Below are 24039 nucleotides of genomic sequence, written 5' to 3'. Positions count from 1 at the left end.
TTGTTTTGTATATTAACTCTTTCTTGGAGATGGTCTGCAAATGTATTCTCCAATTCTGTAGGTTGCTTTTCCATTTTGTTGATGGTTTCCTTCCCTTTCCTTCCCTGTGCTTTTTAGTTTGATGTGGGCCCAATTGTTTATTTTTACTTTTACTTCGTATGCTTTTGGTGCCAATCCCCAAATCTCATTGCCTAGAGCATAGTCAAGGAGATTTCCTCTTTGATTTTTTCTACAAGTATGATGGTTTCAGGTGTTACATTTAAGTCTTTAAGCCATTTTAAGTAGATTTTTGTGTATCATGTAAGGGAAGGGTTCATTTTCATTCTTTTGCATGTGGATATACACTTTTCCCAACAGAATCTAATGAAGAGATGGATTGTCTCATATTCACCCATCGCTGGGGGTCACCTTTGGGGAGTCCGCTTTGTGGCAGCTCATTTCTTAGGTTCACAGACACCCATACTCACAGAGAAATAAACAGACACCACAAGCACAGAATCACACCCAGCCTCACCTGGGAACACAGGTATGGGGCTTATGGACAGATTCACACACAGACCCACACTGCAGACACGGCCACTGACACCCCGAGGAGAACACACACACACACACAAAGACACACACACACACACACACACACACACAAACACACACACACACACCACACACACACACACACACCACACACGGTAAGACCCAAAGGGGCAGCAAATTCACACACATAACCAATATATACACGTACAAAACCCAGACATACATAGACACTCCCATAAGGACACACATGCCCCCAGATATGTACATAATGCAAGGGGCTTTTGAAAAGCCATGGTCACGCGGGGTGTCCTTTGTGAGCTATCAGGGGCGAAGGCAGCTGATTGGTGGAGAGAGAGCATAAAGCGTCTGAACTGCTACGGCATTGCTCAAACAGGTGAAGACTTGGATGAAGAGAGATCTTCGTCTGCTCCGCCTGCTACTGACAGTCTGCTTAAGTGGCTAGTTGTGGCCTACTCATCTAGTGATTTACTGACCTGCTGAGCTACTAACTTGTCTGAGCCCTCCTCCCTCCCTTCTTGTACTTGATCTGATCCGGGTATTCTCCCTGACCCCCTTCTTCTCCTGCCACACCCCCTCCCCAATCCCATCCCTATTTAAACCCCGCCCCCACACCTCACCCCCTTTCCCACCCCGTCCCTTCCCCTCCCACCCCCACCACCTCCTCACCCCCATCTGCACCTCCTCTCTGGTGCCCAGGCGCCCCCTGAAAGACCAGAATATGAAGGTTCAGAAGCTACTTTTCTATATCCTCTTACTCGGGTATCCCGGTTACCCCAACACAAATGTGAGTACACATCCGACATCAGTGATTTCTTCCTTTTGTATTTATTTATCTTTTTCAGACTGTGGTTAAAAAACAGCTTTTTCATGGAGTCCTTGATGAGAACTCAGTTCTTTTTGAAAACCCATTAACTCAGGGCAAGGTTTCTCAACCAGCATGTAGGGCTTCTGGCCACACCTGTCCACATGAAGTTGTGGATCCTGTCTGGGCCACTTGGTCCAGAAGGAGTAGTGTTGACAGGATGGAAACCTGAGCTTCATAATGTCAAGAAAGAAGGACATGGGAAGATACTAAAAGCCACTGAGATCTTTGTCTTAAATAAGGGGCTTGTATGATGTTTGAATTATACTTCCTTAGGATCATTTTTAAAAATGTCAGAACCTCTATTGAATAAGAGCCATTTAATAGTATTAATAGTATTTTATACTATTAGATGGCTCCTGGAAGGCCTGTCAAGATTCTTCTTCAAGCTTTGCAAGTTTAGAGTCCCTCTTATACGTAGTTAGTTTTCCTATCAGCACGTTGTTCATATTTGTGAAGTTTGGTAGCCCTGGGAACCGTGGTGTCCGAAGTGTTGGTGTTGGAAAGTGAAATGTCGTTTGTGCTCTGTGCTTCCTGGTTTGTTCGCTTTTAGGAACTTGTGCATCAGCCCTCTCCCTCTGGTCTTAGAGGCTGCCCCCAAGGACTCTGTGTCCAACCAGCTAGATGACAAGCTCAGCATACATGAAGTGGCCTCAGCCTGCTTGGACATTTATAATAAGAAAATCACTAGGAGTGATGTGATGAGGAAGTGAATGCATTCTTGTCCTTTCTTTAGCCAACTATGTACAGAGTGTTGATTTACCCAAAGCAAAAAGGGTCTTGAATGTCCTTAGGATTGTCCAACTATAAAGAAATACCTGGTTGCCAGTGTGAATGTTTCATTCTATCATTAAAAATCAAAACCTGTACTCCCAAGAGCCTGAGACAGAGACACAGGGGACACCCATAGAGAAAAGTAGATTTCTTGAGATTGGCATGCACCAGATTCTTAGAGAGGGATCTGCAACGTCCCAAGGCAGGAACAACCTAAATTGAGGCAGAATCCTCCCACATGATACCTCCAGGCACAACAGAATCTATTCTGTTTCTTTTGAGTCTACGAAGGAGGAAATTTCTTGGTTCTGTTTATTGCAATTTCCCCCTTCTACCTAGGCTGCATCTCATAGATCAGTTCAGCTCTCTCTCCCTCCCTCATTTCTGAATTCTTGCACAAACTAACTTGTCTTGCATTTCCTACCTCCACCTGGTCATGACCATTGTCTGTGGGAACCAAGTGTTACTGGCTCCCTTGGATCTAAACTAGTTAACGGTAACTAATGGTATCAGCATACAGATAGCTGGCAGAGGTATCAAGAGTGCCCAGGACTTAGGATGTTTGCCATTCATGTCAAGATGGCCTCTGTCTTTGCCGCATTTGATCCCCATGATCACTGTGCTGACAGCCCCTGCTCTCTTGCAGACAGTGGCCACTCAAAGACAGTGTACATTTCCCAGCAGGACGCAATTTAGTGACCTCAGTTCTAAGAGCTGAAGATACAAATGGTACACATTTTGGAGGCTAGTGTATTGGCACAAAATTAAAGTTTGGTATGTGAATTAGTATGAATTGCATTTGTGAGTGTATTTTCTCCTAAAGGACTGGTAAGTCTAGTTTTAGTAAAATGATATGTGTTCTGTTGTTTTGGTGACCATACCCAGGACTTTTGTGTTATTTAGAAAGTAATTTCCATAGTTGTTATTGATTGATTTAGGTGCAACACTATGAAATAGGAACTTGAATTTATTGTATTGGCTATTTGGAGATGTGTGTTCAAGTAACTTAAAACCTCATAGATTTCATCAAAATACACAAGATCACCTGATTATGCAAACCTGTATTTACTTCAGAAATCTGACAATTTGGGCTGTGATTCAGATTCAAAGTAAACCTTGAACGTAAAACCTTCTGGGGAGCCTGGGTGGTTCAGTCAGTTAAGCATCTGACTCTCGATTTTGGCTCAGGTTTGTGAGTTTGAGCCCAGCATCAGGCTGTGTGCTAACAGCGTGGAGCCTGCTTTGGATTCTCTGTCTCCCTCTCTCTCATTCCTCCCCGCTCTCTCTACTTTCAAAAATAAATCAACATTAGAAAAAAGAAAACCTCAGTGTTTTTAGAAACTAAACAATAATGTAGAATTTATTTTTGCTGGAATAAACCCATATTATTATAAGAGCAGCTGCACATCTCTCAGTTATATCCATATCTGTAAACATCTGTCTCTATAACAATCTCATTTGAATCGCTAGTACATTTTTATTGTTACTTTCTCCCATCCTTCTGTAAATTTTGGTGTATTTTTGGAAATGTTCCAAAGGATTTTATCCAGGTACTTCATGAATGTACAACAGAAGTCATTTACTTCTTGTCTACTGAAAGGGTAAGGAACAATGAAGCCATCACCACAGTAAGATCGTAAACACAGTCATCACTCCTACAGGTTTGCCCCTGCTCCTTTGTAAGCATTGTGTCCTCCCTCTCCTTCAGGAGGAGGCATTTGAGAGGTGTGCTTATAACCTCCTGGAGGCTGGTTGAAGGTTTATAAAAATGATTCTTTGTGACAGATATTATAAATGTCTTTGCTATTCCTCATTATCTCAAATATTATTTCAGCTTGTGCCTATTTTGGCTGACCATTTCCCTCGTGGCTCTCGTGTCTTCGGAACTCTGTGGAAGCTTGCCGTTATTCCTGCCACCGTTGCAATTTGTGCATGTCTTATTTACCTCTGGAGAGTTGTCCTTGCTGTGAGTATACTACAATAACTTACAGATAGGCTTTTAAGCATAAGTAAGCAGAAGTTTTTTGGTAAGCACACATTTTTTACTAGACCATTTGTATGCACTCAGTACTTCAAATATCCCTTTAAGCACGGCATTCATTGCATCCCACAAATGGTAGTAATTCCAACATTCATTATCATTTAGATGGAACTATTTTTGTGATTCTGTGAAATGTCTCTTTGACCCTCTTCTTTTCGAATTTCTCTATTCTATCTCTATTCTCTATCTTCTATTAGAATATCTCTCATATATTTTGTAGTTTTTCAGTTGTCTTTCTATTATTGATGTCTAGCTTACATATGTGTTCTGAGAACGTATTTTCTATGATTTTGTTGACTTCAAGTTAAGGTGTATTTTATGACCCCGAACATGGTCTGTGTCAGTGAATGTTCTATATGAGCTTGAGAAGAATGTGTATTTTTCTATTGTAGAAAGTGTTCTACAGATGGTCATGGATCTAGGTGATTGGTGATGCAGTTCAGTCCAACTGTGTTCTTAAATTTGAATACCTTTATGCTCAATCTGTCAATGACTGATAGAGGGTGTTGAATTCTTTCAGCTATAAAAATGTATATGTCTATTTCTCCTATCAGTTGTATCAGTTTTTGCCTCATGTATTTTGGCACTCTGTTGTTAATGCATGTACATTAAGGATTATGTTTTCTTGGAGAATTAAGCGTTTATTATTGACCTCAGTATCTCCAATAATTTCCCTTACTTTGTACATGTTTTGAAGGACAATTTATGTGCACAGAATTCTAGGTGGATGGGTTCTTCTCTTTTAACAGTATAAACATTTCATTCTTCTTGATTGCATGGTTTCTGAATTCTGAGTATTTTTTGTCCTGGTTCCTCTTGGGTAAGGTGTTATTTCTTCCATCTCCCTGCAACTCCAGCCCCCAACACTACCCCTTAGCTTCTTCCAAAATTGTTTGTTTTCAAGTTTCTCTTGATTGAATAGTATATGTCTAGGGATAGTCTTGTGTTTTTTGTGTTTTTTTGTTTTGTTTTGTTTTGATTTGTTTTTGGTTTGGTTTGGTTTTTTTGGAGGGGGGTATTTATCCTGCTTGAAATTCTTTGAGTTTCCTGAATCTGTGGTTTATGACTATCATTAATTTTGGAAAATTCTCAGTCATATTCACTTCAAACGTATAAGTAGGTATTCCCACTTTGTGTATGTTACACCTTTTGTCATTGTCACACTGGTCTTGGATTTTCTCCGTTGTATTTTTAATTTTTGTGTGTTTCTGTTTTGGGTGTTTCTACTTGACATTTCCTTCTGCTTGTTGAGTCTTTCCTCAGCTGTGTTGTGTGTGTTAGTAAGTCCAACAAAGGCATTCCTTATTTCTGTTATGATGTTTTGGATTTCTAGAAGTCCTTTTGGATCCTAGAGTTATCGTTTCTGTGCTCACATTCACCACCTCTTCTTGCATACTGACTACTTCTTCCATTAGAGTCATTATCCTATTAATCAGAGTGGTTTTACATTGCCAGCCTGATTATCCCACCATCTCTGCCATAGGAAGTGTGATTCTAATGCTTGCATTCTGTGTTCAAAATATGTGGTTTTTCCTTTTAGGGTACCTTGTTAAGTTTTTTGGGAAGCTTGGGGTCACGTCCTTGTTTAGAAAAACTGAGGTGAAGGCTTTTAGTGTAAAGTTTTGTCTTTACCTGGCTAGGTTTTAGGCTGAGTTTACTCCCCTATGAGACAGGAAGGAGGAAGAGCATTGTCGTTGAGTATTACCCTTCATCTGTATTGCTTATCTTCAGGAAAACCCCATTAGGCTTTGGAGAAATAGTTTCTGTGGAGGGCAGGCCTTCTAAACAAGAACAGAACAGCATGAGTTTATTTATAAGTGGCTGTTTTTTCCTCTTTTCCTGCCAATTTAGAAATCTTTCCCTTCAAAAAGAAAATATGCATATTAAGTATTTGTAGGGCCATCTCTCTTTCCATTTCCCCTGCTTCGGAAAGGAAACGTGACATTAAAGGACTATCCATGGTTTCCTGTTTGCCCTCCGTAGATAGACTTTCCTATAACAACATTTTTATGACTCACTTTTTGATACCATGATGATATTCCAATATCCTGGCAAGATGTTGGGGCTCGCTTCAGCATCATATCATCATTTAAAACTTTCAAATAGGGATATACGTCCTACGGATCACGAAAATGTGTCTTCACCTTTTGTTAAAGGAGAGTCTTGCCTAGATTTTATTGAGCTATAATTCATCAGGGGATGACTTGGGTGTGGGTGTTACTGGACCACCAAGACCAGGTTCTCCAGTCTCAGTGTCTTAGTAATGAACACTGATCGAAAGGGAAACAAAGCAGGTGGCGTTTATTAGAGATAGGTTGTATACAGTGGAGCCAGCAAGAAAGAGGAATATCGCTCCCCCAAAAGGGTGGTGTGCCAGGCTTATAAAGGCACTTTTCCAAAGGGTGAGGGGCTGGGAGTGGGGAAGCATCCTTCAGTCCCACAGTCACTATCTTATGGTTGTTACTTTTCAGTGGACACAAGACAATCACAGGATGTCTTTTTCCATGGTTGACGTCCTTTTAGAAATACTAGTGCAGTCAGGCTTTAATTGTTATTTCTACTTTTGCCCAGACAACCATTACTCCTTAATAGCTGTTCTCTCTTTTGTTCACTTTTCCAGAAGTTTCCAGTATGGAAACTGTTAACCCTTGCCTTAGACCAGTGCCTTTACAGGAATTAAGATCCTCTTGCTTTTCTTATACCTTCTCAATGGGAGCCCTTTCTGCTTTGTTTTTGAAATGTTAGTCATCATTTCTTTTGGTGCCTGTGCTTTTTCTCTAGCCATGTTCCACTCTCTTTCTCATTTGATGATGTGTTTTTGGAAGACCCTCTGTTTTTAGTGATCTAGGAAAATCATAGCACCTGACATGTTGTAATTGTTTATTGATTCGGAAAGCAGCCAACCCTGTGTAACATTTCAGAAAGCTTTCTAGAAAATGAAAGAAGCGTATGTTAGTACAAAGGTTTTCCTTTTCTTTCCTTGCCGCTTCCTTCCTCCTTCCCATCCCTTCCCTTTCCTTCTCGCCCCCTACCGTCCCCCTCCATCTCTCTCTCTGTCTCTGTCTGTCTCTTTCTTCCTCTCTCCCTTTCTCTCTCTCTCTTTCTTTTTTTCTTTTTTTGGCATTTCAAATGATCCTGGGTTCTGGACTTCAGTGTGGATGTTGGGTTTGACTACAAGAGGAAAACAATCAGACAAATATTTTATTTATGTATTTTTAAAACTGTCTGCATTATGCACTGACAGAATTAAATATTTTGATATTTATTTAATATAATGTAAATCTATCTTTTGGTCAAAATAAGCTATGAATCTTTATGCTTTTATCAGAAACGGTTTATAAAGAATCATGAACTAAATATGAAATTCTACTTTTTTCTTATATTAATGTTGTGAATTCATTATGCTGAACAAAATGATCATTGTAATTTCATTGGATGGCATGTCAGTATTTTATCAGTAAGGAAAAGTTTTTACTATTAACATGTTTTGACCTCAAACTTAATTTTGTTTCTTCCTCTCTCAGACACAGCCTCCAGTACATCAAGGTAAGATTTTAGGTTTTAGTAGTCTTTGTAATTTTTTTTCATTACTCGTGTTTGGTGTGGGTTTAAATTTTTTAACTAGGGATAAATATGGTGACTTCTGATGTCTAATTGACTTGTGAACTCTTGAAAACCTTTCTCTTCCCTGTTAGAGGCTAAGTGACAATGTGGAGGGATTTTCCTCTCTTAAGACAAGAGACCAGGGGAGGAAAACATCACAGGAGGAAGGAGAACAGAATGAGTGTGATTTTGCATAGAAATGATTAGGAAAGAAGTGATGATATGAGCCTGAGGTGTGGAGTGAGTACTTTGCCATGACCTGGCTTTTGGTGAAATGTGAAGATGAGAAAACCCTCTTTGAGTCTGTCAAGAAGCCTAAGCATAGAGAAGAAACCAGGTATTGCCAGGCAGGGTGTGTGTCACAGGAGAGGGTTAAACCAAGGTTTTGAGTCTGAGGTGGAGGGAGCCATTCATGCCAGGGGAAAAGTGAACTTGTTGCAAATGGCGGGTAATCTATTCTGCACGGACCCCATGGACTGTGGTGATTCTGTGGTGCTGTCTGTTGAGAGGCAAGGTGGCTACCTGACGCTTAACAAGCCCTCAAAGACTGGTTGGTGTTGATCACTGTAAATGCAGCGGTGGTGGTGATGAGAAGAGTGACCTCAGGGCATGAGAGCTCTCGCATTGGGCCAATGTAAGAGGAGTTTGCACTTTGTGTCTGTTAGAGGAGTCAGTGTTCTAGAGCTTACACGTATAGGAATGTCAGTGAAATGAGGTTTCTTGGGTTTAAAATGCTGCTGAAACTTGCTTTCTTCAGGCACAATGAGAAAGCTAAAAAGTTAGTTACACCCATGTGTCAGATCATGTGTCTGTGCTGCTAATACAGTGGGATTATTCGATGTCACTGGTTTGGTAACAACCTTAAAAATTGTTTTATCTCCTTTTAGTTAATTTACAGCAAAAAACTGCAAAGATCAACCCGTTGGAGAAAGAAAACCCAGAGCTGGCTGAAGCAATATCCATGTGGGAAGAGAAGGTAGCATTGCCCTTTCAAATATTTCTTGTGACTTCATTTTGATTAATTTTATCTCTTGGAGTTCATCCTACTGACCTATTTCATGTGTTCTATAAATACTTCCCATTCAAGACAAGCTTCACAAATGGAATAAAAAACTACCTTTTTATTTGTGAAAGGAGTCACACATTAGACATAGGCTTATCTACCACGATGCTATTTTTGAATTCTGATTCCTTTTTCATATGTTTTGTATCTACATCAATGAATTAAAGATACATCTTCAAGAAGCTAAGAGAGAAAGTAACATTCACTCTGCTGAAGCTCTTAAGTTGAAAGTAAGAATTCTTTCTTTGCCTGGATTGCGTTCTAAAAACACAAGTAAAATTAATGAATTGTTACGACTCATTCAACATGTTTTGTTGAAGGAGAACATCAGAAAAGTTGAGCACTTTGATAAAATTTTAAATGACACCCTTCAAAGTGCACATGTTACTTTGCAATCAGAGAGAGAGAGAGAGAGAGAGAGAGAGAGGGGAATGTCAAGAATCAGGAAGTGCTAAGAGTTGGCTGCTTTTACTGTAATTTGACTTTGGAGACTTTTTGTTCATTGGGTGAGGTGAGCATAGCATATTCGCTTGCTGTTTACCACAGTAGAGAGTGGGCCTCTGGGAGACAAAGCTCCATCTGCACAGCTGGAATTTCACTAGGACCACCATGAGGAGTTTGCTGTTTCAAGGACTAGGAAGTATGTTTTATTTTCACAACTAGGTCATTACCACATCATTCAGACCTGCCCTCCAAGATATGGAGAAAATCCCCCAAGATAGTTGAGAGATGAAGGGCAATAGCAAGTTGTATACTGCCTTCTTCTCTTAATGCTCAGCAATGTTCAGTGTGAATAGAGGAATATTCTCCTAAGAAAGCCATTTGTGAGCCCTTTGACTTGAACTATTTTCCATGTTCTTTGCCTTCTCCTTGTTGTATTTATGCCCCAGGATCTTTCTTTGTTGCCATGCACAGTCCTGTTGCACTCACATTGTTGTGCGATCATTATTTCTTGAATGTATTTTCTCCTATCTGTCCTAAAGTCAGAAGATGCAAACGGTCAATTTGAGGATCCAGAACTGAGAGCCTTGAAGTCCAATAAATGTGAACTGGAAGGTATGTTGTCTGTTGGGGAGAAATCCCCATGTGGTGGCAATGACTTTGCATTGGGAAGGGAAAGAATGCCTTCTTGCCTTCACACTAGTTGCCCTTTCCTGTCACCCCCATACCAAGTCTCAGGTCATATGCACATGCACAAAATAATCCATTTTTTTTTTTTTTTTTTTTTTTTTTTTTACAGAAAGGAAAAAGGCCCTGGAAGACGTTTATAATTCTTTGAGTTCTCTTACAGCAATCAGGGAAGAAAAAGCCAAAAGGCTGAAGGAGAGAGCAGACATCCTTGATAAATCCTCTGAAGAAAGAAAAATGGCTACAGCAAAGTAAGACGTTCATGTGATAATGGTCCCGAGTACTGTTGTATGAATGAATGTGGTGGCCGCTATAGATAAATATATTTCTTCTAGAATTGGATCCAAGAGTATTTTTGCCAAATGCATTCAGGAGAATTGTGCCTGCCCTTCCTACCTGGCTTCCTATAACCTGCATTTTCCTTTCTGTCCTTAGTGCTTGTCACACATTCTTGTGTCATGTACTTGGGGTAGAAGAGGGAAGATACTGGCATTAAGCACACTGATAACAGGATCCCCTCCGGATCCATTTACATTGTCCTATAGGTTTCAATCCCATCCCATGGTCTTATCAGCCAGGAATTAGGTCATCTTTGTTCAGCACCAGACTTGGGTCAAAAATATTTAGGGAAAACATTGAATTATCTTGCTGCAGAAACCATGGGAGTTTCTTTCTAGACTGTGGGTTGGGATGGCATCAGTACTGCATCTCTTCATCCAGTCTGCAAGTGAGACTCGTACGAAGTGTGTCTTCATGGGTTCATTAGAAATTTGGTGCCCCAGGCGCATGTTTCTTCTTTTGTCCAGTATTTCCTTTTGTTCTCAGGAGGGGGGCCTTTAGAGCCCCTTATTCACATTGAAAAGGAAATGCTTCCTTGTCTTCCCTGGAGACTCAGCTTCTGTTAGTCCTTTCCACACCCGGGGTGGAGCCTGCTCTGTCTCACTGGCATCTTGTTTTTGTTAATGTGTAAGCTCTTTGTGGGAGCAGGTAGAGCACCCTGACCACCTTCTATCTTCACCCCCTTACAACAGAGCCTCTACATTACAGCCACCCCAGAAAACACTTGCTGAAGGACTACCTGAGAGGCCAGAAGGAAATGCATGTACCTTTCTCTGTCTAGTGCTTTTGTGTCCACTACTAACAGTCTTTCAGTTTTGCATGTGATTCTTGACTACATCCAGTGCCAAGTTGAAACCCTTTAAAGCAACACCATGCACAAAATAGTCTGAGGGCAACACAGCAAACCAGCCTTTCTAAGCATTTCCCTTTGCTGCCTTCACTGTCAATGAACTGAGTCTTGTTCAAGTAGACTGACTCCATGAAGTTGATAGTTTTCCATCTGAAATCTGTTTCCTGAAGATAAGAGCCTGACTGTGGGACAGTTCACATCATGTTATATTTCAGCATATATTGCCACTCTAAGATTGGCCTTTCCCTCCACCAGGATCTTTGAAAGAGGGGGCAGGGGTTGCACTCCTGAACCTTAGTGATGTGTGGGAGTGATTTGCAATGCTGGTGAAGCCATATCCTGGAAGGCTGTCTTTCATACTCAGTGTCTGTGTCAGGGTACAACTTTTGGACTGAGATTCAGTGCACTGCCCCGTGGAGGTGCAAGGCAATGATGATCCCCTGCCTCATCCTAATGGGTACAGTTGGTCAGGCACAGGTTTTCACACTGACCTGGAATAGGCCTTCTCCATCTCAAACAAAAGACCAACTCTGGGAAGGCACAAGGTGCAATGTTATTTGATGACTTGACGATGAAGGAGTAGAAGCAGAGAACTAGACAGGCGGCTCTGATTGTAGGCGACTTGGCAGCAGACGGAGGTTGAATGTTCTTTAACATTAAATGGGGTCTTCATTTCTCTGACTGTGTTGTCAGTCTGTGCATCGTTGGGGGAGGGGATAGGGATATTGGAATCTAGGCGTTAAGAGAGCTGAGAAGGAAAAAGGCAGAATTTCTGGACCTTGGCTACTGGACTATGTATATATCTTTCCCATCTTAGGAATCTGGATATGACAAACTGTGAACTAGTGGCAATGAAGAATCAGATGGCAACTGCAGAGGAAGATCTGAAAATAGCTACAAGGGACATACACAAGTGCAAGTGAGTTCAGATACTAATTAGCAGTGGCTCATGAAACCCCTGTTCGTTTCTTAGTTCTAACCTTTGTACAATGGGTAGACTCCATGAATATAGTAATATAAACACAAATTCAGAGGACATATCCGTAGAGAATTAACAGACAGGAAAAGATAAGTATTAGAAAGAATAAAACAATTAAGTTACTAAACATTTCTGGGTCTCCAGCATTGACCTGCCCATGTAGAAACTTCATCCGTGCCAACGTTCCTGAGGGGTGGTGTCAGTTGTCATAATCTATAGGAAAGCAGTGTGTCATAGGATGAAATCCTATCCATCAAGAAGGTAGTACCACCTGATGGTCCTGGTCTTTGCAACCCTAGGAAACCTGGTGAGTACACAAGTTAAAGGAGAATAGAGCTTTATGTTGGCTTTATGATGAAAGTCACTTGTCACCTGATGAATTAGGGCAAGATTGAAAATGGAAAAGAATTCTATGACCTCTGAACCCTACGGGCTTGGAATGATGAGTAAGGAGAGGATGGAACAATAGCTTTGGTTCTGCACATTTATAATTGTGTGAAAAGTGTTTCATGTGAAAGGATAAATTGTATTGGGGGAAGATATGAGGATGATGGGAACATGAGCAGATTATTTATAATCCTACCTAATATTAGACCTTATTTGATGAAACCAATTGTATCTCACAGACAGCAAATTGAACAAACACGAGAACAGCTGCAGAAGGCAGAACTCACCTTCACACACCAGGTAACGTGAGTTCTGCCTGACATATTGAACCCTTAGTACCTCATGTGGTTGAGTGTAGTGGCCCTTGGAATTCCTAAACACGGACTTTTCATTGTTGCTTTTTCAGGTCGCAGTTTATGAGCATAATACTCAGGACACCTGGGTAAGTGTTTTCTTTTTTCCTCCTCTCTCTCTTTGGTGCACAGTCTGGCATGACTGAAGGTGGATGTGTTTTTCTCCCCTAGATCAAGGCTCGGATCTGGGAGAGGAAAATGGCGGAACAGAGCCGAGAGGTTGCCCGCTTGAAACACAGGTGTGCGAGCGTGACATGAGTTTTTATGGGTGTTTTGAGGGATGACAGCTGTGCTGTTTAGTGTCTAGTCAGAGGACGTGGCGTTGCAACTCTTACAGAAGTCCATTCTTTTTCTGTATCTAAGACTGGATGTGATGGAAGGAAAGAGGCTGCTTGAGAGATACAGGAGACAGAGACCAATGCCTGGAAGTCCAGAGATGCAGAACTCTGCGAGGAGAGGTAAGGGGCACGTGGTGATGTGCAGGAGCCTCATTTCTGCGGCAAAGCCTTTTCCTGTGGGTGATCATCGTGTGTCCTGGACAGAACCGCAAACACTAAGGACAGCAGGTGGTCTGAAGGGGTGACAGAAGGGTCTTCTCCGCTGGTACTGCAAGCAGTGAGGCACTTCTCCCTGTGAATGGTGGAGCTCATGCCCCTCCTCTGACTGTGACCCTCCCACCTCCTCTAGCATCCCCCTGTCTGAAGAGCCTGGAAAGGATGACAGGACAGGGGTCTCATCCTTCTTCCCACCCGGACTCAATGTGAAGACTTTAGTTTATTTGAGGAGAAACTCATTTATTTACTATTTTCATTGCTCCTTTATTTTTATTTTTGTGAACTATAGACCTACATTCCTGAATCCAAGCTCCAAATAGCTTCGTCCTCTGATGTTATCAGTGCAACTCTGCAGCTTCACGGCTAAACACCCATAGTTTTCCTTTTCTCCTTAATATAATATCAGTCAAGTTCAGTTCCATTCAGAAATAGTTACATAATACCGGCTCCCATGTGGAAGGCAGCTTATAGATGAGCTGAAAGAATGAACAATTTGCCTGGAGTCAGAAGAAACACACCCATGCTCTTCTGTGGAGGGTTTTTTGATGTTATCCACCAACTGACGCTCTCATTTTAATTTTTATCTGAAATGAGATGCTGAGTTATTACCCCTAATGTGTATTGAGAAATGGCTGTTTTGGTGACGATTTCCTGATTTCTCTTTGAGCTGCCCTGTTGAAAGTTATTTGACTAATTATGAAGAACATGAGCCAGGACCCTATGGTTTCTTCATTAAGATATGATGGGATGGATCTCCCCCTTATCACTGGGGTCAACTGAGGCTTGTGGGTTACTCTCTGCCTCTCCTCCTTGTCCTGAGTGTGGGCAAGAGTTTAACACGTCACAAAATGTGGTGTTTGTGTGAATTCTGCAGAGTCTACTAAAATCAGAGTAAACCTCTATCCCTTTTAGAGCCTTCAGCCGAAGCTGGTGTCACTCCCATGAGTCACAACAACAAGCAGTCTACCAACAATGCCGAGAAGGACAAGGTAAATGCTGGGGCCATTTTCAGTTGTAAGTCTGTCAGGAAACCCTCCTTTGCGGAACAGCATGCTCTGCGGCCTTATCCCTGTTTTGTGTGTTGTGTGATATGTCTGCCTATTTATATTTTCCAAATTCACAGCCTGAACCTAAGACTCTACAGGCTTCTGTCTTTTCAGCCTGTCATCTTTTTTCTGGTCAGTTTAGTAGCCAAAGGAACTTAGAAGTTGAGCACCTTATGGCTTTTCCCTTGTTGTGTTCAAAATAACAACAACAGGAAGATACACTGCACTCTATAGCAAAGTCTCTAAGCTTGTTGACTCCTAACACACTACCTCTCTGTGGGATCAGTGTTGTTGTTATTTTCCTCTTTCTGGTCACACGATTCATGTGTGAAGACTATCTGTTAATTGTAAACGTGAAAAGACTTCCCTCCATCTTTATATTGTGTGCCTTGTACAATTTATGATGGTTTTAGACAAAGTCATTGTCATAACTCACCACCTTCACGTCTTCATGGGTAAATGAACTGTTTGGAATCCTTTCAAGCAGTATCTTGGGTAAAAGTATTCTGAACACAAGGTCCTTCAGTTTTATTCATATGAGCAGGTTCTCTTGTGTCTCCAGTCAGTGTTAGAGCTGATACCATCGCTCATGACACATCCCTGGAAATGTATACCAAAGTCAAAACACATTTACATTAACTGTTTCACGAATGTCTGCCTCTTTTTTCCCATAGGATGTATATTACTCTGTGTCTTGTAGTGTACACAAAATCAGAATTCCTTATGAATTCAGGTAAACACTTGTGGGCCTAGTACTCATTGATGTGTAGTATGTTCCTCACAGCAAACATTTCCTCAGGTCCCCTACAAGACTCCCGGCATCCCCAACTCCCGAGTGGTTTCTTGGCCTTTGACAGCACTTGCAGAAAGTAGGAAGACCTCTTTCTCAGCGAGGGAAGCAGAGGGGGCCAAGTGTGGGGCCGGCAGGCAGAACTTTTTCCCAAGAGTAGCTGTCATTTCATGTGCAAAGAATGAGCTGTGTATTTGCACCCAATGTTTTTATGTTCGGAATAAGCCAAAAACAGAGCTTCTGCCATCACTGTAGTGGAAGGATGCAAGGTGATCCTGGACATGGATGTCTGCCTGTCTGGAATATGCTGCTTCATTAGTTTGGAATTACTTATTTAATCCTGTAAGAGGGGATCATTTTGTTCTAAATTCTCAGACATGGGCAGGGACATGTGGTGACAGTAGTTTAACCGCCTGCGTTTAGTTGCCTAAGCTGTAGGTGGTACCCAGTGGCAGGGACAGAGTTTTCAGGTACTGATGCTACTCTCTTGGATCCTGGTGGCAGAGAAGGGGGCAGGTGCTGGCCCGTACTTCTATGGGTTTCAGCTGCTTTGGGGATTGGTTCTCTTGTGTGGCATCTGCACGTAGCTGTCACTTCCGTTCTGCAGGGCAGTGTGGATCCATGGCAACCTCCTCCATTAACTGGAAGATTCTGCACACCCTACTCTAGAGGTCACCCTTTGATCTGGGCACATCCACCTCCTGTACCAGGTTCAGGATCACCCCGAACCCCTCCACCTGCACCACTTGGTAAGATGATCTGGGCAGTATGAGTTGGCTTGCTAAGAACCTTCATCTAATTTTTGTTGTTGTTGAGTCTTTTTTAAAGAAATTTGTTAATGTTTATTTATTTTTGAGACAGACAGAGACAGAGCATGAATGAGGGAGGGTCAGAAGGAGGGAGACACAGAATCTGAAGCAGGTTCCAGGCTCTGAGCTGTCAACACAGAGCCCGATGTGGGGCTTGAACTCACGCACTGTGAGATCATGACCTGAGCCGGGGTGGGATGCTTGACCGACTGAGCCACCCAGGCGCCCCGTTGTTGAGTCTTGTACAAGGTGCAGAGGTGGTACCACAGATCATTGCAATGCAAGGAAAATGCCTGCCATCATCACCACATTCCTTGAGTTTCTCATGATTGACTTATCATCCTTGTGTCATTTCCCCCACCTTGTGTTGGTACAGGTGTCTCTTGTGGAGATGGAATGGGGCTGTATGCAGAAAAGCAGGCCTAGCGCTTCAGCAGATGTGTGCCATACACAGTCCATGTGCTGGGCGGTGGGAGGCATGAGGCTCCGCCTAACGTATATCCATCCAGTTGAGCCCCCAGTCATCCACAGTTGTTTGAGGAGTTATGAAAACACCTGAACCAGGGCTTTTATGGGTCTTCATCAGAGTTTAAAGAATGGTTCTCCCTTTACCTTGGGATCACCTGAAGCATGCGGGATACACTGTGCATGTGATTTGGGATCTGACTGGGCCAAAGAGTTTCAGTTGCTTGAGGAATGAGGAGAGTGGTTTTGGTTTTGTGGGGGTTTTTTTTGTTTGTTTTTGTGTTTTTGTTTTGTTTTTGTTTTTTTAATCTCTGCACAATCTACTCAAATCAGAATAAACCTCCATCCCTTGTAGGGCCTATTGCAGATCCAGATGTTGCTCCTGTGAGTAACAACAACACTGACTCTACTAACAGGACCACGAAGGACAAGGTAAATGCTGTGGACATTTTCAGTTGTAACTCTTTGGCAAAACCCTCCTTTTTCTGTTCAGCGCTCTCTCCTGGCTTTGTGTCTGTTTTGTGTGTTGTATGATATGTCTGCTTGTTTTTCTCATTTTCCAAATGCACAGCCTTCACCCAAGAGTCTACAGGCTTCTGTCTTTTCAGCCTGTCATCTTTTTTCTGGTCAGTTTAGTAGCCAAAGGAACTTTGAAGTTGAGCACCTTATGGCTTTTCCCTTGTTGTGTTCAAAATAACAACAACAGGAAGATACACTGCACTCTATAGCAAAGTCTCTAAGCTTGTTGACTCCTAACACACTACCTCTCTGTGGGATCAGTGTTGTTGTTATTTTCCTCTTTCTGGTCACACTATTCATGTGTGAAGACTATCTGTTAATTGTAAACGTGAAAAGACTTCCCTCCATCTTTATATTGTGTGCCTTGTACAATTTATGATGGTTTTAGACAAAGTCATTGTCATAACTCACCACCTTCACGTCTTCATGGGTAAATGAACTGTTTGGAATCCTTTCAAGCAGTATCTTGGGTAAAAGTATTCTGAACACAAGGTCCTTCAGTTTTATTCATATGAGCAGGTTCTCTTGTGTCTCCAGTCAGTGTTAGAGCTGATACCATCGCTCATGACACATCCCTGGAAATGTATACCAAAGTCAAAACACATTTACATTAACTGTTTCACGAATGTCTGCCTCTTTTTTCCCATAGGATGTATTACTCTGTGTCTTGTAGTGTACACAAAATCAGAATTCCTTATGAATTCAGGTAAACACTTGTGGGCCTAGTACTCATTGATGTGTAGTATGTTCCTCACAGCAAACATTTCCTCAGGTCCCCTACAAGACTCCCGGCATCCCCAACTCCCGAGTGGTTTCTTGGCCTTTGACAGCACTTGCAGAAAGTAGGAAGACCTCTTTCTCAGCGAGGGAAGCAGAGGGGGCCAAGTGTGGGGCCGGCAGGCAGAACTTTTTCCCAAGAGTAGCTGTCATTTCATGTGCAAAGAATGAGCTGTGTATTTGCACCCAATGTTTTTATGTTCGGAATAAGGCAAAAACAGAGCTTCTGCCACCACTGTAGTGGAAGGATGCAAGGTGATCCTGGACATGGATGTCTGCCTGTCTGGAATATGCTGCTTCATTAGTTTGGAATTACTTATTTAATCCTGTAAGAGGGGATCATTTTGTTCTAAATTCTCAGACATGGGCAGGGACATGTGGTGACAGTAGTTTAACCACCTGCGTTTAGTTGCCTAAGCTGTAGGTGGTACCCAGTGGCAGGGACAGAGTTTTCAGGTACTGATGCTACTCTCTTGGATCCTGGTGGCAGAGAAGGGGGCAGGTGCTGGCCCGTACTTCTATGGGTTTCAGCTGCTTTGGGGATTGGTTCTCTTGTGTGGCATCTGCACGTAGCTGTCACTTCCGTTCTGCAGGGCAGTGTGGATCCGTGGCAACCTCCTCCATTAACTGGAAGATTCTGCACACCCTACTCTAGAGGTCACCCTTTGATCTGGGCACATCCACCTCCTGTACCAGGTTCAGGATCACCCCGAACCCCTCCACCTGCACCACTTGGTAAGATGATCTGGGCAGTATGAGTTGGCTTGCTAAGAACCTTCATCTAATTTTTGTTGTTGTTGAGTCTTTTTTAAAGAAATTTGTTAATGTTTATTTATTTTTGAGACAGACAGAGACAGAGCATGAATGAGGGAGGGTCAGAGAGAGGGAGACACAGAATCTGAAGCAGGTTCCAGGCTCTGAGCTGTCAACACAGAGCCCGATGTGGGGCTTGAACTCACGCACTGTGAGATCATGACCTGAGCCGGGGTGGGATGCTTGACCGACTGAGCCACCCAGGCGCCCCGTTGTTGAGTCTTGTACAAGGTGCAGAGGTGGTACCACAGATCATTGCAATGCAAGGAAAATGCCTGCCATCATCACCACATTCCTTGAGTTTCTCATGATTGACTTATCATCCTTGTGTCATTTCCCCCACCTTGTGTTGGTACAGGTGTCTCTTGTGGAGATGGAATGGGGCTGTATGCAGAAAAGCAGGCCTAGCGCTTCAGCAGATGTGTGCCATACACAGTCCATGTGCTGGGCGGTGGGAGGCATGAGGCTCCGCCTAACGTATATCCATCCAGTTGAGCCCCCAGTCATCCACAGTTGTTTGAGGAGTTATGAAAACACCTGAACCAGGGCTTTTATGGTTCTTCATCACAGTTTAAAGAATGGTTCTTCCTTTACCTTGGGATCATCTGAAGCATGCGGGATACACTGTGCATGTGATTTGGGATCTGACTGGGCCAAAGAGTTTCAGTTGCTTGAGGAATGAGGAGAGTGGTTTTTGTTTTTTGGGGTTTTTTTTGTTTGTTTTTGTGTTTTTGTTTTGTTTTTTTTTTTAATCTCTGCACAATCTACTCAAATCAAAATAAACCTGCATCCCTTCTAGGGCCTTTTGTAGATCCACATGTTGCTCGTGTGAGTAACAACAACACTGACTCTACCAAAAGGATCACGGAGAACAAGGTAAATGCTGTGCACATTTTCAGTTGTAACTCTTTGGCAAAACCCTCTTTTTTCTGTTCAGCGCTCTCTCCTGGCTTTGTGTCTGTTTTTTGTGTTGTATATGTCTGCTTGTTTTTCCCATTTTCCAAATGCACAAGCTTAACCCAAGTGTCTATGGGATTCTCTATTTTCTGCCTGTCATCTCCTTGTGGAAGGTGTAGAACCAAAGTGCCTAGGGCTGAGCACCCAAGGGCTTTTCTGGTATATACCTGGAAATAACCAGGGAGGAAGAGACCACCCTCCACCTGGAAGTCTTTTGGCATGACTTATTTTTTCTGGACCTCCTCAGTGTGGAATCATTGCTCTTGCTGTTTCTTCCTGTTCTGTTTCTGTCTAGGGGATTAATGTGTTCAGAAAATCGGCAGTTATCCTTATGTTTTGAAAATGCAAACTGCCTTCACTCCAACTTATATTTTTGTATGCGTCATTTAGAGTGGTCGTAGACAAAGTAAATTTAATACCCGTCAACATTCAGCCTTTCTGGTTTTTTTTTTTTTTTTTTTTTTTTGTAAACGTGCTGTCTGGAATCCCTTCAGGTGTGCCCTGGGTATACATATTCTGAACTACGAGAGGTGACATATTTGTCCTAGAAAACACGCATTGCAACATGCGTGGTGAAGAGAGACAATCTGCAATTACCTGCATTGTAATTCTCCACTGTGTCGTGTTCACATGAGCACGTTCTCTTGTGTCCTGTGTCACTGTCACAGGTGATACATGGAGATGTACAGCAGAAACAAAAGTGTATTTGTGTTAATTCTGTTATTTAGAATTTCGGCTCATCTTTTAGAGAACAAAAGTACCCTGTGAGTTTTACTGTATTTAACTGAGAAGTACCACTGAATGAAAATAAATTAGCTAAGCCTACCTAACATGTATAGGTAACATGTTTCTCTAAGGACATGCTTTTCGAGGTTCTCTGTATGACCTCAGTATCCCCATGCCCCAACATGTCTCTGTGCCCATGGATAGCACTTGCAGAGAGGAGAAGATTTCATTGTCGGGAGAGAAGCAGATCGGGCACAGGCGGGGGCTTAGAGGCAGAGCTTTGAGCCACGATTGCTGTGATTCCATGTGTGGAGCCTGGGATTGTAATTCCTTCTCAATCTGTAGTTCTTCACATACAAATAAGCAGCCTCTGTGGTGGAGGTGGATGCGGGGTGGAAGGTGATTCTGGACTTAAATGCCTTCCTATCAGGAATATGCTATTTTATTAATTTGGTACTCATTCCATAAATCCTCTAGGACAAGAGCTTGCTGTTCTACATTTGCCCACATGTGGGAACACTGGTTTGTCCCCATAGCATCCGTTCCCCACCCCCAAAGCATAAGTGGAACCCAAAGTATGGGTAGAGATTTTGGCGCTGATGCTGCCCTCTTGGAACCTGGTGGTGGGGAAGCTGGCAGGAGATGAGCACTGCTTCTTTGGTTTGCCACTTTTTGCTGATGTTGGTGCTTTGCTCTGTCCTATGAACATAGCTTTCATTTCTGTTGCGCAGGCCATTATGAATGCAAGAGGGCCTGGTCCTTCCCCAGGATCGCCTTGCAGGCTGTCCCCCATGGACCACCCTTCACCACCAGTCACGGGCTATGGGCCACCTCCGCCTCCTCCACCAGCTCCTCCACGTACTAAATTTGGTAAGATGACCTGAACTGGATGAGTGACTGATAAAGCGTATTCGTCTTCTTCGTGAAAGACTTGGTGGCATTGATGTAGGGATGCTTGTGAGGGCTTGGCCATTCAACTGCAAACCTGCCTGAGGACAGTGTCACATATCTCAAGTTTCTCAGGACATAGTGTACAATGGGCTGTGTCATTTCCCTATAATGAGGTCAGCTGTAGGTCTCTCTTGTCTACAAGAAAGAGGATTTTTATACAAAGGCAGATGTCTCAGGAGTACTGGTGCCTGTCTTAGACACAATGTTTTGAGCTCCGTGAAGGATGAGATGCACCCCTAAGTGTAGGTGCCTCAGGTATCCCGTCTGAAAGGGGGCACATGCATTATATGACACAGACCTTGTGGTCACCATAGTGGAAGTACCAGTGAAGGATCCAGTGCAAAACTGGGGGAAACTTGAATCATGCAAGAATAGAAGGGAAGTTGAGCACAGTAAGCAGAGTTTGAGGAGGTGCAGAGGGGACGGCATTGGGGTCAGTAGGATGGACTTGGAGGCCATCTCTGGCAGGGCCCACAAACTGGGAAGGGAGCATGAGGACAGTGTAAAGTCTGCAAAGGACTGCTGCACGGGTTCAACCACAATGTAGAATGCAGTCATCATCTCTGAAATGTCAACGTTACCAAGTGCAACTAGTTCATAATCTAAATAAAGTTTGTTGTTTCCCTTGGTTTTCTGAAGGGTCTGGACATGTACGAAGAATGTTCTGGGAGACTTGGGATATTAAACTTAGTCTTAGGAATCGCTTGTCTGCCTAAGTTTGTGTGTCTCAGTGAGACTAAATGTGAAGGCACGTTGTAGATCAGCTGTGCCGCTTCCTTGGCCTTCAGCCTGAGTCAGACTCTTGGTGGGAAACTCAGGGGCGAGGAGGAGCCGCCCCTGCTGTACTCTGGTCACCACACCCATGCGTCTGCTGTCACCACCCTGCCTGCAGGTTTGCGCCTCCGAAACTTCCCTCGCAATCTCCTGAGGCTTTGCCTGTGTTCCTGCTGTGTCAGCTCTAACACCAGCTCTCGGCGGTCATCTCAGAGCCTCAGGTTTGTAATCTGAGAAACAGGGACAATGTTGGTTTCTGAGGTCAGTACGATGAAGAGGTGAGAAGCACTTAAGGAATTTGTAAAATGTATGGGATGAGTGGACACTCACCCTTCTCAGGGTGGAAATGAATGTATCTCCACACAGAAGGTCATCGACAGATGTTCATCCAATTTCATGAAACTAAGAGTGTAATGCCTGAGGCTGAGAGGTTGGCAATCCCTGTTTCAAAAAATACGGCAAAGACCCCTGTGTTTTTTCTTTTAACATTCAGGTCCTACTTTACGAAAAAGAAAAAGATAACTGTGATACTGTGTACATTCAGGGATCTATATCTAAGATTTGAAGACAGTCATAATCCCTTAGAGGTAGACACACAGATGCAGCCACACAATTAAGTGTTCATCCAAGGCCACAGATATATTGTTGAAGACAAAATACATCGAGGAGGACACAAGATCCCATTGCAATAACCCAAAATCTCGTTGCCTTACAGGAGAATGTGAAGTTCGAAGAGGACCCTGAACTGTGACCAATAGGCTGTGGTGATGTGATATATTTAGAAAAGTTGTCTGATATGCGTATTTGACTGAATTCTTTCCCTGACCATTCCTGTCCCCTCTATTTTGTTTTTCCTCGTTTCCCCTAATAAACCCATCACAGTTCTGTATCTCTGTCATTATCTGCTTCCAGGAGGACCTACGGTCATTCTGTGTTGATGTACACAGTGTGACCCCTGTATACACGGTCACAAACAGGTAGAATCTACAGTTATGGGGCAGAAGATAAGTGTTTGAATTGTATTGACTGCCCATGTCCCGCTGGTTCCTTCTGGGGTGGTGGCCACAACCTTCCTCCAGATCTGGTGACAGTTGTGTTCACTCGTCCATAGATCCTCGCCAGCACGTGGCACTTCCTACTCACCGTGGTGTGTGCTGATCAGCAGGGCAGCTATCAGCCCCCAGGACATGGCTGATTCATGATTGCAAGACATGGATGAGGGGTCAGCAGTGTCTCGGGTAGAACAGTGAGGAAACCCTGCATGAATCCACATGTTGTGGATTTGCCCACGTACCAGCTACCTCACGGTAGCACCAATCCAGGTGGGAGCTGAGGTAGACTCATGGTAGTAGTTGTGGGTGTGAGTCTTATAATGGCCCATATTCCTCTCAGTGTTTTCTGTTTTTATCTTTTATTTTGATGCAATGTTTATTTTTGAGTGACAGAGAGAGCACAATTGAGAGAGGGGCAGAGAGAGAGGGAGACACAGAATCCAAAGCAGGCTCCAGGCTCTGAGCTGTCAGCACAGAGCCCGACGCGGGGCTCAAACTCACAAATCCTGAGATCATGACCTGAGCCAAAGTTGGACACTTAAGTGACTGAGCCACCAAGTCGCCCCGCCCCCCACTGTTTCCTTTTTGAGGGCCTGGCAGGGCAGATGTCAATGACATGATACCCATTCCTTCCGCACCACCAAGGAGGAGTTGGGTGTAAGCATGTGACTCTTTCCGGGTCCTCAAAGCCCATGCATTCTGCCCCAGAGCCCCTGACTCCTGCTGGGCCCTCCTTCCTCCCAGGTTATGGAGGCAACCAGCCTCCATCCACGTTGGGGTCATGGCTGGGCCACCAAGGGCTCAAAATCTGGCTGTCCACATGCTTCCCTGCGGTGGCTGGGAACAGCAGTGCTCCAGTAAAGGTCAGCATG

General features: G+C 43.2%; 1 protein-coding gene and 1 long non-coding RNA gene across 2 annotated transcripts; both read left to right on the top strand.

Moving 5' to 3' along the window:
* Nucleotides 1-668: 668 nt before the first annotated feature.
* Nucleotides 669-10045, top strand: LOC128775574 (uncharacterized). The gene is made up of 5 exons (XR_008420371.1): nt 669-1339; nt 4026-4157; nt 7757-8811; nt 9066-9128; nt 9882-10045. It is a non-coding gene; the product is annotated as an uncharacterized LOC128775574 (long non-coding RNA).
* A 101-nt stretch (nt 10046-10146) lies between these two features.
* On the top strand, nt 10147-23004 carry LOC128775454 (transport and Golgi organization protein 1 homolog). Its single transcript, XM_053896709.1, has 12 exons — nt 10147-10277; nt 12033-12134; nt 12821-12881; nt 12988-13023; nt 13106-13173; nt 13298-13392; nt 14401-14477; nt 18488-18629; nt 19507-19583; nt 21122-21260; nt 22234-22336; nt 22831-23004. The coding sequence occupies exons 1-12, from the start codon at nt 10264-10266 to the stop codon at nt 22838-22840; spliced, it is 924 nt and encodes a 307-aa protein (XP_053752684.1). The 5' UTR covers nt 10147-10263; the 3' UTR covers nt 22841-23004.
* Nucleotides 23005-24039: the final 1035 nt, after the last annotated feature.

This window comes from Panthera pardus, unplaced genomic scaffold (assembly GCF_024362965.1).
Source record: "Panthera pardus isolate Hobbes unplaced genomic scaffold, ASM2436296v1 HiC_scaffold_8, whole genome shotgun sequence".
Lineage (NCBI taxonomy): Eukaryota > Metazoa > Chordata > Mammalia > Carnivora > Felidae > Panthera > Panthera pardus.
The sequence above is the reverse complement of the archived record's forward strand: the minus strand, read 5'-3'. Positions and strand labels throughout refer to the sequence as shown.